This window comes from Ambystoma mexicanum, chromosome 14, assembly GCF_040938575.1.
Source record: "Ambystoma mexicanum isolate Mex_15411 chromosome 14, UKY_AmexF1_1, whole genome shotgun sequence".
NCBI classification, from domain to species: Eukaryota; Metazoa; Chordata; class Amphibia; order Caudata; family Ambystomatidae; genus Ambystoma; species Ambystoma mexicanum.
Window position 1 is genome coordinate 211,507,215 of NC_090940.1, and position 15,894 is coordinate 211,523,108.

At 43.5% G+C, this 15,894-nt stretch overlaps 1 protein-coding gene across 2 annotated transcripts in view; it reads right to left on the minus strand.

The window, feature by feature from the left end:
- The window catches only part of SAV1 (salvador family WW domain containing protein 1), a 135,850-nt gene that overhangs the window by 62,714 nt on the left and 57,242 nt on the right, over positions 1 to 15,894 (minus strand). For both annotated transcript variants that reach the window (XM_069638962.1, XM_069638964.1), the window contains exon 3: positions 6,645 to 6,915. In XM_069638962.1, the coding sequence (XP_069495063.1) occupies positions 6,645 to 6,915 (271 nt within the window). The remainder of the gene's footprint in view (positions 1 to 6,644; positions 6,916 to 15,894) is intronic.

Here is a 15,894-nt window from a genome sequence, read left to right on the forward strand (position 1 = left end):
TCCGCCGTCGTGTTCTTCTCTCCAGCTAAGTGAACTGCCGACAGAGTCCTCCTTGTATTGCTCAGAACCAGAGCTGCATTGCCTCTCTGCACAGTGGTAGTGACCCTACACCCCCCTCTTGTTGAGGTAGTACATGGCCACTCTGTTGTCTGACATTAGGACAATCTTTCCCCGTACAGATGGCAGAAAGGCTTTCAGCGCTAGTCTGATTTCCCTCAGCTTTAAAAGGTTATGTAGTTTGGAGTCCGATGGAGACCAATGACTGCTTAATGTCAGATTGTTGGTATGGGCTCCCCACCCCATGAGTGAGGCGTCAGTCACTACTATTATCTCCGGCCATGGTTGCCAAAATGGTTCTCCTTTCAAGATGTTCTCCTGACAGGCCCACCACTGAAGGTCCAGTGAGACTCTGCTCGTGATTTGTAGGAGGTCCGACATCCTTCCTGAGAATCGGGACCACTGAGTCCTGAGAGCCCATTGGAGAGATCACATTCTCAGGCGAGCCTGCTGCACCAGAAAAATGCAGGATGCCATGAAGCCGAGCAACCTTAGAAAATCAAAGGCCGGTAGACACTGGGTATTCTGGAATTTGGTCACCATCTGCAGAATGTCTTGAGCCCTCACCACTGGTAGCGAGGCTTTTCCCAGGGATGCATCCAGGACTGCCCCAATGAATTTGAGTCTTTGTGATGGTATCATGTGGGACTTCTTGAAGTTGAGGGAGAAACCCAGTCTGTGAAGGGAGTGACAGGTATAGCTGAGATGTTCCAAGGCCGGTTCTGGTGAACTGGCCCTGATCCGCCAATCGTCTAGGTAGGGGTCAACAGGAATTCCCCCTCTCCTGAGACTTGCTGCCACAACCGCCATCAGTTTGGTTAACACTCTTAGGACGGAGGTCAGCCGAACTGGCAGAACTCAACTGATAATGAGAACCGGAAACAGCAAACCTCAGGTACTGCCTGTGCTAGTGGTGGATTGGCACATGAAAGGAAGTATCCTGATGGTCCAATGATACCATCCAATCCTGGAGCTGGAGGGCCTGAAGGATGCGAGAAAGGGTTACTATCTTGAAGTTGCCCATCCCGAGGAACTTGTTCAAGTCTCGAGTCCAAGATGGGTCTCAATCCTACGTCCTTTTTGGGGGATTAGAAAATACGGGGAGTACCAACCCTTGTTCCTCTCCGCTACAGGTACTGGTTCTATAGCACCTTTCTCTAGAAGGGTTAATATCTCCTGCATAAGGAGTGGATCTTAAACTTTCAAAGAGTTGTTCCCTGGTGGATGACTGAGGTTTTTGCAGAAAAGGTAGACAGTAACCTTGGGCAACTGTTTCCAATGCCCATGCGTCTGAAGTAATAGACTGCCATTCTGTCAGATGATGCGACAGTCTCCCTCTCACTGCAGACTTGTGAATCAAGTCCTCAGAGAGGTTTTGGGGCGGCTGACGCAGTGACTGAAGGTAAGTCAGCCATTGCTGTTGCGGTCTTATTACTTCTTCCCCGTCCACCGCGGGGAATCTTTGTTGGTCCTCTTTGAGCTGGCTGTCCTCGGCCCCTCCCAAATGTGGATTAGTGACGAAAGGCCCTACCCTTCCAGGGTGTACCCATGGGGTGGTTTGGAGGTTGTCTGAGAGCGGTACCAAGGGATTTGGCTGCTGCCTTAGAAGTTTGCAGCTTCTCCAAACTTATTAGCCTGGATTCCGAATAAATGAGTGCCATCAAAGGGCCCGTTGAGTAGTCTGGATTGTACGTCTGGGACAAATCCCGACTTTCTCAACAAGGCAAAGCTGTGCATCACCGTACTTGCCACCATAGCTCGATGCAAGTCTGGGGGATTCGTACATCACATCTTTCCCGTCCTTGACAACGTTTAAAAACCCGTTTCACTCTTTCCCTTTGTGGATATGGTCAGCCACCATAGAAATGCACTCCCAAAGGGTGCGAGTAAGTCTTGCTAATGTGCACGTAGCATTAGCCAATTTCAAGGCCATACTCTCAGCAGAAAAATGTTTTTTGGCCAGAGCGTCATAACACTGGTCATCCCTATCCGGAGGGATTGTAGGATAGGCATTCTACCTACTGGTGGAGGTGGCAGCTTGAACCACCAGACTCTCTGGTGTTGGGCGTTTGGACAAGTAAAATAGATCAGAGCTTGAAACTCTATTTTGAAGTCAACTTCTTCTTGGCAGCCGGAAGAACGTCTAGTGCCTCCTAGTTGGTAGCCACACGCCTTTTTAAGGCTTCATGGAAAGGCACAATTGGGTCCTCTTGTGGTCCCCTATCCAAAATGTCAGTTAAAGGGTTGTGCTCAACGACTGGAGTTGATCTCAACCAACCCACATACTCCATAAGTCTTGACATCAATTGCTTTTATGTCACTTCTGGGTGGTCACTGGGGTCTTCCCTGCCAAACTCAAACTCTGGTGAGGTGTCTAACCCACTGGCATCATGCAGGCATTCTTGTACGTTTTTTATTCTGGAATCCTCTGAAATTAATGCATCAGGCCCTGATGGTGTTCCATACTGAAACCAAAAGGTCTGGATTCATCAGAAGATTCCTCTGCATCCTCAAAAATAGAGGGGAGGGACTTGAAATAATCAGACCTGGGCAAAGGAGTATATACCTTCTCCATTGTACTAGATGTCGTCATTATATTAGTGGTCAAAGGAGCCGAAATCGTCGAAACCATAGACGTCTTCGAAGGTTGCGTAGATGGTTTCGACACATGTGGCGCCGAGGAGGTTGACGCTCAAAGTGTAGATGGCTTCTCAGAAGTTATCGGCGCTGATGGCGTTGAGGAAGCACCTTTCGACCCTGATGGTGTCGATGTCGAGTCTTTCGGCATCGAGGACGTTGACGACTCAGTCCTCCAGGGGACTTTTCCTCGACTCGAGGGATCCTTCGACCGCTCTCGGGGAGTCTTGCCCACCGGGTCCGAAGACTCACAGCTTTTGTGCTTATGAGGTCTTTCGATCTGAGCATGGCTTTTGGGTGTAGTCGATGGGGACAAGGCCGCGTTCTCGTACACCTTTAAAAAATGTCATCTAAACTCTTCCCACTGGGCCGGTGAGGCAGATTTAGTGGGGCAAACGACCTGTTCCGGTTAGGAACTTGTAGACGAGGAAGATTGCGGTCTATGGCAGTTTCTTTCCGTGTCTAGACGACGACGACTGGTGCGAACCACTAGGTGATCTGGAACGTTTGTTCTTCTTGTGACGAGGAGAAACTGTTCTTGACTCGTGCAAAGTTTTAAAATTTTTTTTTACAGAGTTGAAAAGGATTTTTGGGCCTTACCTGCCGCAAGCTTCCCTCTACGCTCTCTTAGGGCTTTGGCCGTCATGGACAGGCAGTTTTCACACTCCGATGATGGATGAGTCGACCCCAGACACCATAGACACAACCTATGGGGGTTGGGGGGCAGGGGAGGTGGAAGAAATTACTCAAAGAAGATTTTCTTCTTCTCAGGGAACGAAGCGTACTGTGTCCAAAGTGTAAGCACGGAAAAACAGAACTGAAGCCAATGGGCGCTGCGTGGGCTACATATACATGCAGCGACATGGACATCAGACTGAGGCCTCCGAGGGACATTGAGTCGACAGGCATAGACGCAGAGCCCCCCCTGCTGGGGAAAGAAAACTATACGAAGTAGCAAAGCTGGATATTGGAAATATCAAAGATAAGGGATAAGTGGCAGGACAATCCATTCGAAGGAAAAGCTTTTGGTGTTCTATCTGAAGATGTGTTTTTTTTACTCTTAAGATTGCATGTGTTCACGTGCATGCACAGGCATGAAAGGGCACTGTACATAGGTCGTCTTAGAAAGCAAGGAATAGCTGGGCATGTGGTCTGAACTTTACTTTAACTCCCTTTCTGACCACCCTCTGCAAGTATGTATAATGGGTGCAGGTAGAAGCAGTGCTGCCTGTACCTCTCAACAGGACTGCTATATATGCAGGCAAAGTAGCCTAATCTATCATCTGAGCTGCTATACGCGTATCATGGCAGAATACCAAATGTTCACAGCAGGGCGGATGCATTATGCTGACATTTCTTAGCAGGACTGCTATGTTTTAGGATAGTGTCTGAATTTCTTAACACAGCTTCCAGAATGACAAAGCACAAACATGTGTTGGCATTCAATGCAGCGAGCTAAAGTACTGAGCAGGAACAGTGTCTGAGTTCTTCCCACCGGTATCACTACAAAATACTGAATCCGATTACTGCGAGGTAGAAACCTTTGCAAGGAAAACAATGCATTTCCCCCAAGAAATAGATGCAGGGCTAGGGGGTTTGCGGGGCATCTCCCCTTGCATTAAAAATACAGAAAATTGGTTGTTTTACATGCAAGCCATTCAACCTCACAGTAAACATTTTGAATTTTCACCTAGATCCTTCCCCACCATCCTCCTGAGCTGGTGTGATGTACATTGGCGGACAGTGTGAGAAGATGGCACTGCCGTCATATACTTTAATCCCTCGTACTTGGTCTTGCACTTTCAAAATTTCTGCTTCTCCCATTTCCGATTACTAAGTCGCACTGCCAAAAATCTAGCACAAGTCAAAGCCTCATTATGAATATCCCGACTCATGTAGGGTAGTGCAAACAGGTTGAGAGCTTTTAACAAGCCAGTTATGTCAGGCAAGTCTCGCATGGAACTGCCAGTGCTCTAATCCTAGGACACTTTCCGAGTCAACAGCCTGTTGTGAAAGGTAGCTCAGTGGGCCAATAACACTGCAGAAGAGAACTTTGTGTAACCTGTTACCTCTCTATCCACAGGATTTGAACTATGTATTTAAGACGCAGGTAACATTCAATTGTGACAGAGCGGACTTCTTCGACTTATCAAAAAGACTACTGATTCAAAACACATTTCGTCAGGGCTGCTATACCTGTCATGGCCCAGAAAGAGAACACACACATCCCATGAGGGCTGATACACTTGTAATGGCTCAGAACACACATCTCATCTGGGCTCTTATACTTGTAATGGCATACAATGCTGGTAAAACTTCTGCATTCAAGCAAGTGCTGCATCTGGTTCGACAAACCTGTAACTCTAAAATGCCCGACCTAATGGCCATAAGAAGGTTTGTACACATCTTTTTAAAAAAAATAAAAATAAAAAATAAAACAAAAAGGAGCACCAAATGGTAAAGCTGCACTAGGTTTGTAAATGGAAAATGGATTTCCAGCTTTTTGAATATTTATTGGTGCTACGTCAAAAGACAAAAGGAGAGGAAGAGCAACTCCGAACTTAAGCAATACAGGAGAACAAAGTGGGGGTGGGGCGGAGAGAACAGAACATATTAGACATTTCAAAACAGGAATTCCAACAACAGGAAGGGAGCGAGACAAATTAGCTACATAAGAGAGCAACAAAGTAAGTGAGAAGGGAAACAGAGGAACAAAATAGGACAAACACAGAATAGGCGTGAAGGATAGATGCAGAACAGAGAGACATATAGAGACAGTAAAATAAGAAGATCAACAGCAGATGGGGAGAGCTGGAAATAGAAAATCCAGACTTGGGAAGGCCAAGAACATAAGAGGCAGTGCAAGAAAGATGATCAAAAGGAGTAGCAACCACAACTGAGAAAATGCAAAACACAGATCTAGTCATTACATGAGAGAGGAAGAGGCGGGAACAGCAATAATAGAACGCAGAGATGGGAGAGTCCGAGTGACACAGCAACAGACCTCAAAACTTGGCATAGCAACACTTAAGGGTGAGAGGCAGAACATCAGAAAGTGAGAGACATGGGAAACAGAGTAGCAGAGGGAAGGAGAGATGGAGCAAAAACATGGAGTCAAGCAGGTAGTGCCAGGCAGCAACAGTAGGCCCCAGAGGCAGAGAAATGATGCTAGTAGTGTTAGGGACTTGATTTATGATGCAACTAGCTGACATCTGCAGAAGTTCTTAACAGAGTTTTAGTGTGCAAGTATAATAAAGATGAAGCTGGGTAGTATGCATCGACTAGTCACTAATGTTTCTGAACTCAGTTTTAATTTTATGCACAAATTGGATAGTTGTCAAGACACTTTTTTACTCTATTGCGAAGGAGGAAACTAACTTTTACTGTTTTAAAATTGGATTTACTCTCCAATTCTAAGCATTGGGAGTAAAATACGCCAACGCCGAAAATCCTATCTGGAGCACTGACGTCTTGCAAAACAAAGTTTAAATTTTAGATAGAAAAGATTGTCCAAGCTAAGCCGCAACACCAATGGGAGGCTATATTTTACCCATGTAAATGTATGCATTCTGGAACAGACTTCAATCATTGGAATGAATAGCACCAGCCAAGCTGATCCACAAAGTTAAAATAGGTATTTAGCATTACAAGAAACTTACTGCAGCTTTTGGATTACTAAAGGTCCACCCAAATCACACCTGCAATAGACTGAAAGAAACTCCCTGGCACACCTGGTTATCTTATTAGAGCTCCAAGGAGTACAGCTTAGCCTGGAAACAACCACGGTGCGCATCAAATCAACTGTAAGTCGACTGCTTTGTGACAACTGCTAATTTAAAGCACATTTACTAATTAATGAAAATGTATATCTAAGAAAGCACATAATTAACCACAATGCAAACTTGAGAACGCAATAAATAAAATAAAGAAATTGGAAAAAAGTAGCCTACCTCGGAGCACAAGGGTGCTTGTACTGGGCCCTTTTATTGATGTGATCTACATAATACATTCCAAACTCTGCAGATTCAACTCGCTCCCAGCCAGGAGGAAGTCCTTCTCTCTCAAGCGGATGACTCCAGTGAGTTGTATTGGTGTTATGATCAATAAAGTATTTTCTTCCTCTTGCAGTCCAGTCTACGGACCATCCCGGAGGAAGAGGCACATCTTCAGCACTGTGATTTGTCAAATTTCCCAACGATGTTGCAGGAACCCTCCCAATGCCTGAAAAAAACAGAACGTTATTTTCAGTTAATCCACCTTAGTTTACAGATAGCATAAACTACAGATAGCGCACCAGATACGATTTTGAAGTGGGAGTATGTTACTCCCTATTTTTTAAAGTTGGGAGTAAACATATTTTTTTATTTTTTTTAGGGAGTAAAAATGCAAGTCCAATTCCCAACGGGAGTATTTCATAAGCGAGTAAAAGATGGAAAACAGATTAAAAAAAAAATTTAAAAAAAGAATGATTGCTTAGGACCTAGTTATTCATACAAATTAAAAAGATACATGTTTCCTTCTTCAAATCAGGCATTCATAATAGTAGTTTCTTGCGGTGGTACTATGTACACTACAGGTCCAAACATATCCATGGAGCTGTGTGGGTGAAAGCAGGAGCACAAGGTACTTACTACATGTCAGTTTACTATTTTTTGTGTGGAGTATTTGTACTCCCTATAATTTGCCTATTTTTAGGGAGTAAAATTGGCTGATCACCCCTATCTGTAGGGCTGCCTACAGAACAGATGTACTTTATTTACTGTGTAAGGCAACACATTTGTATTTTCCATTACAAGAAGAGCATAGCAAAACAAGATGATCAATCTTGCCTGGGCCATTTAAAAAAGGCATGCAACATGGATACCGACTCTAAATTAATCTAACAGCAAAGGGGAAACAAAAAAATAACCTTAAATAGGGGCTGCGTACAGAGTTAAAAACAAGCTTGAAGCAATTGTACTGAAATACCATTGTTTAAAAGTATAGAGGAGAAGTAACTTATAACTGCAATTTTTAAAATTTCATTATGTTACTTTTGAAATACCAGTGTGCTAGAATAGTTCAGGAAAGGGCACACAAAAAAACCAACTTACCCCAAAATCAGGGTGAAGCTACACCAATGGAACTGTGTTGCTATATGTATTCTAGGGGAGCCCCTGACCTTCGAAGACCCAAAACAATGTATACTATTTATTGCAGATTCTGCATTCTTTAAGAAATACCCTTCAGAGGGTCTTTTGTAAGCATAGTGGGGTCAAATGTATCCACAAATATTCAAGAAGACTTGTGAAATAAGGGATGGGGAACTAAATGATAGTAAGTTCGAATTGAACATTTGGTACGCAATGCACAGTGCTTTTGCTGGACTACTGTTCTCCACAGAGGTTAGGCTGATTGATGCTCTATGTCTGATGCTAGTTGGGCTTGCCCTGAAAATGGTGCATCATTGGGGTATTTTTTTTTTTTTACTGCCTCCGGGTCTGATGCTTTGGAGCAGCTGTCTTCAATAGGATTGTACTTGCCACAGAGGGACCCTCCCGGTATGCCCCAGTTGCTGTTCTCAACTTCCTGCCTCAATTCTTCCATTTGCCTTTCCCTGTATGATGTTGCTTTCACAACTATACAACGTTGACAGCACTAACCTATTAGCTCTGTGGGCGTACTGCATGAATAGCAGAAACAGCCTCCTTCAACCAGTCTCCCTCAATAAATCGTAGAGAAGCAGCAGGGGCAGACTATTTTGTGATAGCACGAGTGTCGGTCAGTTTTATTGGGTAGAACCTAGTTCTGCAAAGTGGAGGAGCCCAATACATTCAAAAGGGTTATAATAATTGGGCTGTGTTTCCAAAGCATTTTGGAGAATTGTAGGTTAGTAACACAATGTCATGTTGGATAGGTGAGGGGTATGGGAGTATGCCAAGTCAATCCTGTACGTTTGGTGGTTTATTTTCCTGGGCATCTCTATACTTTTTATCACAAACTCCAGAATGTTAATCCTGTGTGTGACTGTCAAGAGTGGCAAAGTTAAGGATAGACCGTGTGAGGGCAGTGCTCCAGATAAGATTTTGAGGTGAGAGTATTTTACTCTGTATGTTTATAGAGTAAATGCAATTTCAAGAATAAAAGTTCTCCTTCAAAAGAGAGTAAAAAGTACATTGTCTAATAGGTGCATTATCTTAAAACTGTATAGAAAAATGTTTGAAATAAACAGTTGTTCATCCCAATCACATATGCAGGAGTGGATCACACCCTGGGGTCCAATAAAGTACCCGATATCGGGGACCTCGCTCCTCAATGCTGTGCTTGGTGTCCAGCAAGCGCATTGTTGTATTTCGTAGTGTTAATATAAAAAGGGAATGTGCTTTGTCTTGTTGCGAGTCAAGTGCATGACTGCAGTATTCTCGTGCTAGTGTCCTGCTGATCATACTTGCATGGTGTGAGAATGTAATTGACTAAATGAATGATGGCTCAGTGAATGTTTGATGGGTGATGATGCAGGAGTGTTCTGAAATTGCCAGGTGGGGCCTGAGCTCGTAAGCCTGAGGATGGCTGGCAGGTGTACTCCAGATTACATCTAACGTGAAAAGTAACTGGAACTTGTGACATATGTAGACTACAGCTATGTCTTTCTTACCTGCCTCTTCATGCTTCATCTTAGCAGGTACCCCCCAAGCTTACAGAACAACACAACTTAGGCAGGAACAGATGTATTTTGTAATAAGATAATGCTACATATGAAATCATAAACACAGGGCACATCCTAAAGAATAAGCATTTAACTAATTAGCATATGGAATGCCAAAACCACACAGTTAAGCCAAAGAACATAAGTGAGAGCAAGGCCCTGCAAGCCCCTTTAAATACATGGACATGGGCAGGCACACCTCTGTTAAGGGGGTGTGCCTGGCCCCTTCAGATACATTTAGTTGATTGGTATTAGAACAGGTTTTCACTTCTGTATGAAATAGTCACCTGGATGGAAAGTAACATCTGAGGACATGCAGCTTTCCAATAAACATTTGACAACCTTATGCCCAGTAATCCAGCCAATCATCGAACTTTGATGAAGCCCACTTAGGTTGTTTCAATATGAAATCTTGGAAAGTACCCGTGTTATTTTCTCCTTTATAAATGTTGGCCTACAAGTTCGGAATGCAAAGTGATGCAAGGTTAAAAGCCAGGACTGGTGAACAGTGACCACTGGACAAAAGCATAATGTAAGACTTCAAACTCTCAGGAGGAACATTCCAAAGGAACCTGCAATATATTAGCCTGCTCTTAGTGATTCGTAGACTGTCATGCAGTTTGTTGTTATAGAGGATTAGTTTAAATCTGCAGTTCAACAGAACAAATGTTTGTTTCTATTGAAAAAGTATGTCGGGGGGAATGACTCCCTTTCCCTGGCTGGTGGTTCAAACAAAACCTTTGTCTGATTGATACTCTTTCTAAAGTCTATGGGAAATTACTTTAACACGCCTTGAGAAGTGGGTAGGAGGAGAAGAATATATGTTCGGATTTCCAGGTTGGATTCAAAGGGGATCTCGGTACAACTGAGCAGGCCTTTTTTTCCTCGATTTTAAGTAAATATGTGAACCTACAAAAGGAAACTCTGTTTTTAGTCTTTGTTGATTTTAAATCTGTGTATGTTTCAGTTGATCGAACCCTTCCTTTCCTGCAGGAATGGCGGCACCAGCGTGGAGAGGAGTCGGTTGGGATGCAGTAACCTCATGCAAGATGCAGTGGGATGCGGCATCCGGCACTACACTGGCCGCCAAGCAGGAAGGAGCAAAGACAACACTTCTTCAACTGCCGGGCATGGCAGTGAATACAGTGCAAATGGCCTGGAGCAAAGCAGAGCTCCAGCAGACAACGTCTGCTGGAGCCCACGTTCCAAGTGCAGCCACTAGCTCACCAGAAGTTTGGTTTTATTAAGCCCTGCCGCGTAAAGGGCTGCTTTCTGTTTGTCTGGACGCTGGATGGTCTGGGCAGATACATCGTCAGAAACATAATCTGCGAGGAGCGCAAGGGACGTGAGTATCTACATATATTTTCCCCCGGTGGGCGACTGATGAACAGATAATTGGGCTGTAACTGTTTAACGTGCCACAATAACAAAGGACATCGCCATATACTTAAGGCGGCTGGTTGAACTGATTGAGTCTAATTTGAGTTAAAAAACCCTTTACAATCTGAAGGTTCACACTCTGCTCCCCTAGCGGAAGGAAGGAAGAGAAGTGAACATCTGCAAACAGGACGGGAGACTGTTGGGGCTGTGTCCTCTTTGATCCCGCCAAACATAAGTACTGTACTTAGTTTGCTGAACTATTTCTGACTTAATTTGAGGCTCTAAATCGGTTGAATAAGGAAGCAGACTTAATACCTGCTGATCTCGTGGATGTGCGCGAGGAGACCAATAAGGGTATATGTGTGGGGCACTAACAAACTAATTCAAACTACGAAGACAAAAAAACGATGGCAGAAACGATTGGAACACCACGGGTGGGGTGGAATGAGGGGTCTTTGGCTCCACCGCTGATAACAGCAGCTACAATGCCAGCGGTTTCTTTAGAAATAAAACTCCCAGAGGAAAAAAAGTTTGAGGAAGTTCCACCTTGTGGAGAAAGTGACCTGTCCATACACCCTCCCGTACTGAATGAAGAGTTAAATCATATTGAAATAACCTGCCCGTTCATTATTGACGTAAATATTGAAAATTATACTGAGCAACACACGGTTTACAGAAGTAGAAAAAAGGCTGGACTCAGTCATGATCACCAACCTGATCAAACATATAGGCAGTGTCATTCAACCAGAGAAACCACTGGAAATCCAACATGAGAAGCATAAAGGAGGTGGCATAGCTTTTATTTGCAGAGCCAACCTTACCATCAAAGAAATAGATAGTATCACCATGCCATCGGCTGAACTACTCTCCTTAAAACTAGAAATCTCTGCCTCACGCACCATCACGGTGCACCTTATCTACAGACCCCCTGGTCAACTAGGCACCTTTGAAGAAGACTTAACCACCCTCTTAAACACCAATGCCAAACCAGGAACACAAATAATTCTACTAGGTGATTTCAACTTAGGATACAATGACCTAAAAGACACTAATGCCTCCACCATAGTCGAAGCAGGCCTCACTATACGGAATAACGGCCCCACGCACTATAAAGGTCGCACACTGGACTGGGTTGCAGACATCAATTGCGTCACCCTTATAACGGCAATTGAACCATGCATATGGACTGATCACCATCTGATCTCCTTGACCATCTCAGACCTGCCCCAACCTAAATCTACCAAACCTCATGCTCCTCCTGCCCTCACCGCTGCAAAAAAACATAACACTATCGAACCTTCTTCCTCTGATCCAACCTATCACTAATCACTCCAGCCCGATCACTAACCCGAACGATCTAGCTGACCTGTATAACAATACCATCAACTCAGCGATAGACGCCATTGGGCCGCTGAAGCTCACCAAATCCAAACCGCTTGCACATCTTAATACCTGGTTCACACCTACCCTAAACCCTACGTAAAGAGAAACGACATGCTGAAGCCTGCTGGAGAAAAAATCCTTCTCCTCACAATAAAAACCTCCTTACTGCCCTCACTAACAGCTACAAAAAACAAATCATCCAGGCAAAAAAAAAAAGAGACCTTCAACGACAGAATCAAAAAAGCAAACTCCAATACCAGGGAAATCTTCTCCATCCTGAGAGAATTAGAATCCCCAATTGCACCCATAGACTCTTGTATCAAAGACAATGCCTGGTGCACAAACATTCAAAATGCCTTATGCAACAAAATGTCAATGTTTCAAGACAAAATATCAGCCAAAAAATCCTCCCTCCACAACATTGCCCTCTCCACGCAAGAAACAATCCTTCAAGAACTTGCTGCCAACCAAACCAAACCTCTTAACCAATTCAATTTTAGAGCCATCTCTGTTGTGGAAACTAAGAATATCATTAAATCTCTTAAACCCTCGCGTTGTCTCGGGGACACCTGTCCAGCCCCAATTATCAAAGAAGCTGCACACGAACTAGTCCCCTTTGTCACATCATTTATCAATGCATTATTTAAATCATGCTCTGTGCCCACCAACCTTAAACATGCTTGGATATTACCTGTCCTAAAAAAAGCCAACTTGGACCCCAATGTCCCAACGAACTATAGGCCCATAACAACTGTCCCGTTCCTCCTCAAAATTCTAGATAAAGCTGCATATCTAGAGATCCAATCCTACCTGGAGATCAACAACCTATTAGGGTCAAGACAATCAGGATTCAGACCCAGACATGGAACCGAAACGGCACTCCTTGATCTCAAAAACCAACTAGATGAGCGCAAAGACAGAGGAGACATTTCTATTCTCCTACTCTTAGACCTATCAGCTGCATTCGACCGGGTAGATCATAAGGTACTCTAACCACCTCAAATCGGCTGCCAACTTCTCCTCAAAAGCCACAGTGTGGATAAACTCTTTTTTTGGATAAGAGAACTATAAGAGTCTTCTCACCAACATCAGCAGCGGATCCAGTCCCTATCACTTGTGGATTCCCTCAAGGGTCATGTGTCTCCCCCACTCTGTATAACATTTTTACAAAGCCTCTCTGATATTTTGGACAAACTAGGGGTTTCATATACCAACTATGCTGATGACACCCAAATTCTTATCCTAATCCAAGGAGACTTTAACAATGACACCAGCCTCATAAATAAAATCTACCAAAGGCCACACATGGCCTATGTCTTAACGACGACAAGACCAAGCTCTTAATCATCGGGTCCACCAGTAAACTTAACAAATTATCCCATCTATACAAGTCCATTACCATAGATGGCATTAAAATCAAGGTAGCCAAGGAAGTGAAAACCTTAGGTTTTTACCTTGATTCAGCCCTTACCCTCGACAAGCAAGTTAATGTGACTGCCTCAGTAACTAGTTACACCTGCAAACTTATTCACGCCTGTAAACCATACCTGTCCACAGACAGCTGCACTACCATAGCGCGAGCCCTCATACTCTCCAAATTAGACTACTGCAACGCACTGTACCTGGGCACCAGCAAACACGTCACCAAAAAACTCCAAACATTGCACGACAACGCCCTTAGAACAGCATTAGGCATTCCCAAAGGGCAACACATCTGATCAAAGAAGAGCCGCCAACTGGCTGGCCATCAATGACCGGATCAAACTTAAAACCCTGAATATTACACACAACTGTCTGAACAATAAAGCACCTGTATACCTCACAAAAAAATTTACAAAGTACTCCTCTGAACGACCCATCAGAAAGGCCCAATCAAATAGTATCAAAATCCCCAACTTCAAACTGAAAAGAACTGGAGGATCCAGCTTCCCAGTACTAGCAGCTCATCTTTGGAACTCCATCCCAGACTCACTTAGAGCTACTCCTTCCTTCCATGTGTTCAAAGCTAATGTCAAACTCTGGCTTCACACATATGACTGCTAAAGGCAGAGCTCCACTAAATACTCTGTATATTTAATGTAAAATATTTAAAACGGTAACATATCCTAACTGTAATCATGTGACTCTGCAATATAAGTAATGTTTGATATGTGACCATGTTACATAAGAAATGTAATTATTTATGTACCTGTAACCTAAGATTTATTTCTTGTAAGCGCCCAGTTGCTTAACGGCCCGGTGTGCTCTATAAATAAACAATACAATACAAAAAAACAGGAGAGGAGGAATGAGTTAAAGTTACATCAAAGTGAACAACAAAACCATGAAAGTATAAGTGATGCGTTCTATGAACAGGATGAAGTAAACATGATCATGAATAACCAAACCTCAGATTTAGTAAATCCCATAGAGAGCACGAATGAAGGCCATTTTGCTGGGTCTCATACTTCACTGGAAAAAGCGCCAATTATACCAAGAGAAAATAGGGAAAGTAGACAAAAGGAAAGATACACGGCAAAAACCGGTGGGCAAAAAAATTAACATACCACAAACCCTAACCAATTACCTTTATGTAAACCGCAACTGACGAACGGAAGAAAACGGGTTCCAAACGGAATTTATAAGATATATTGGTCAGGAAAATAAGATATGGAAACCTCAATCATTATCATCAGTAGATGGTCAGGACAGAGATAACTTATTTTACGGAAAACATTCTCTACTAAATTTAGGTAGGGGTGATTGTAACCCGTACCTTAAAGAAGACCTCCAAAAAACTCCACAATTAAGTGAAATCTCTGATGATATAATGCTGGAGAAATCCTCGCTGATGGAAAAAAGATTTTGCCCATAGAGGTAGCCACGCAAACGATTTCGTGAGGAACAAAAAAAATCAACTCAGATCAACTGGAGGCTCCAGAATTATAGAGTTGCCAAAAATAATAATGTCCACGCAAAGGCCCATGGCAAACCAATTCAACGATGTTACAACTGAAGAAAGACCAGAAAAAGATAACGGTTTGATGGTCACAACAATGGCCGCAATTTTAGCCCCCTATATGAAATTGCATGAAGATGCTACGGATACCTTAAAAGATCATACTACATTGCTTGCAATGGTACACTCAAAGACAATTTTCACTGAAGGCTTTATAATGGCGTTACAAAATAATATGCAACATGTTGAACATAGAATCTCTCAAATATTGCACACCATCCTGGAGCCAATTATGAAAGAAAAGAGGCAGATGGAAGAGTATTCGAAGAGAGTCGGTAGGGGGACTTGATAACCCTGTGTTCCAGGTAATGGAAACGGGAAACGCACAATTAAATAAAGAGAATATAGTTCAACAGGTTGCACCAGAGGGAACCCTGTTAAAGCTAGTACAAGGAAAGATCATAGAGGGACCAGGAGATACTAAGCTTGATCCTACAACCTCCCCCCGCCCCTCAGACGAACCGAGCATTCACATTGCTAGCCCTGCACCAAATGAAAGGGAAGAAGTTGATGAGGGAAACCTCAAGCTGAAACAAACCACTACGGAGTGAATATCGCCGTAACAACAGGAGCTTGATTCACTGGACAAAACCCGGGAGCTTCGACCTAAAGATCATGATCGTAAGATCCCCCAAGTAGAAGCCAAATCGACTGAGACTAAGCGAGCACCTAGGAAAAGGAAGAACTCTTTCAGTGACTCGGTAGAAGACGAAACTGATCAAGAAGAGGACGAGCAGTCAGAAGTGGAAGAAAC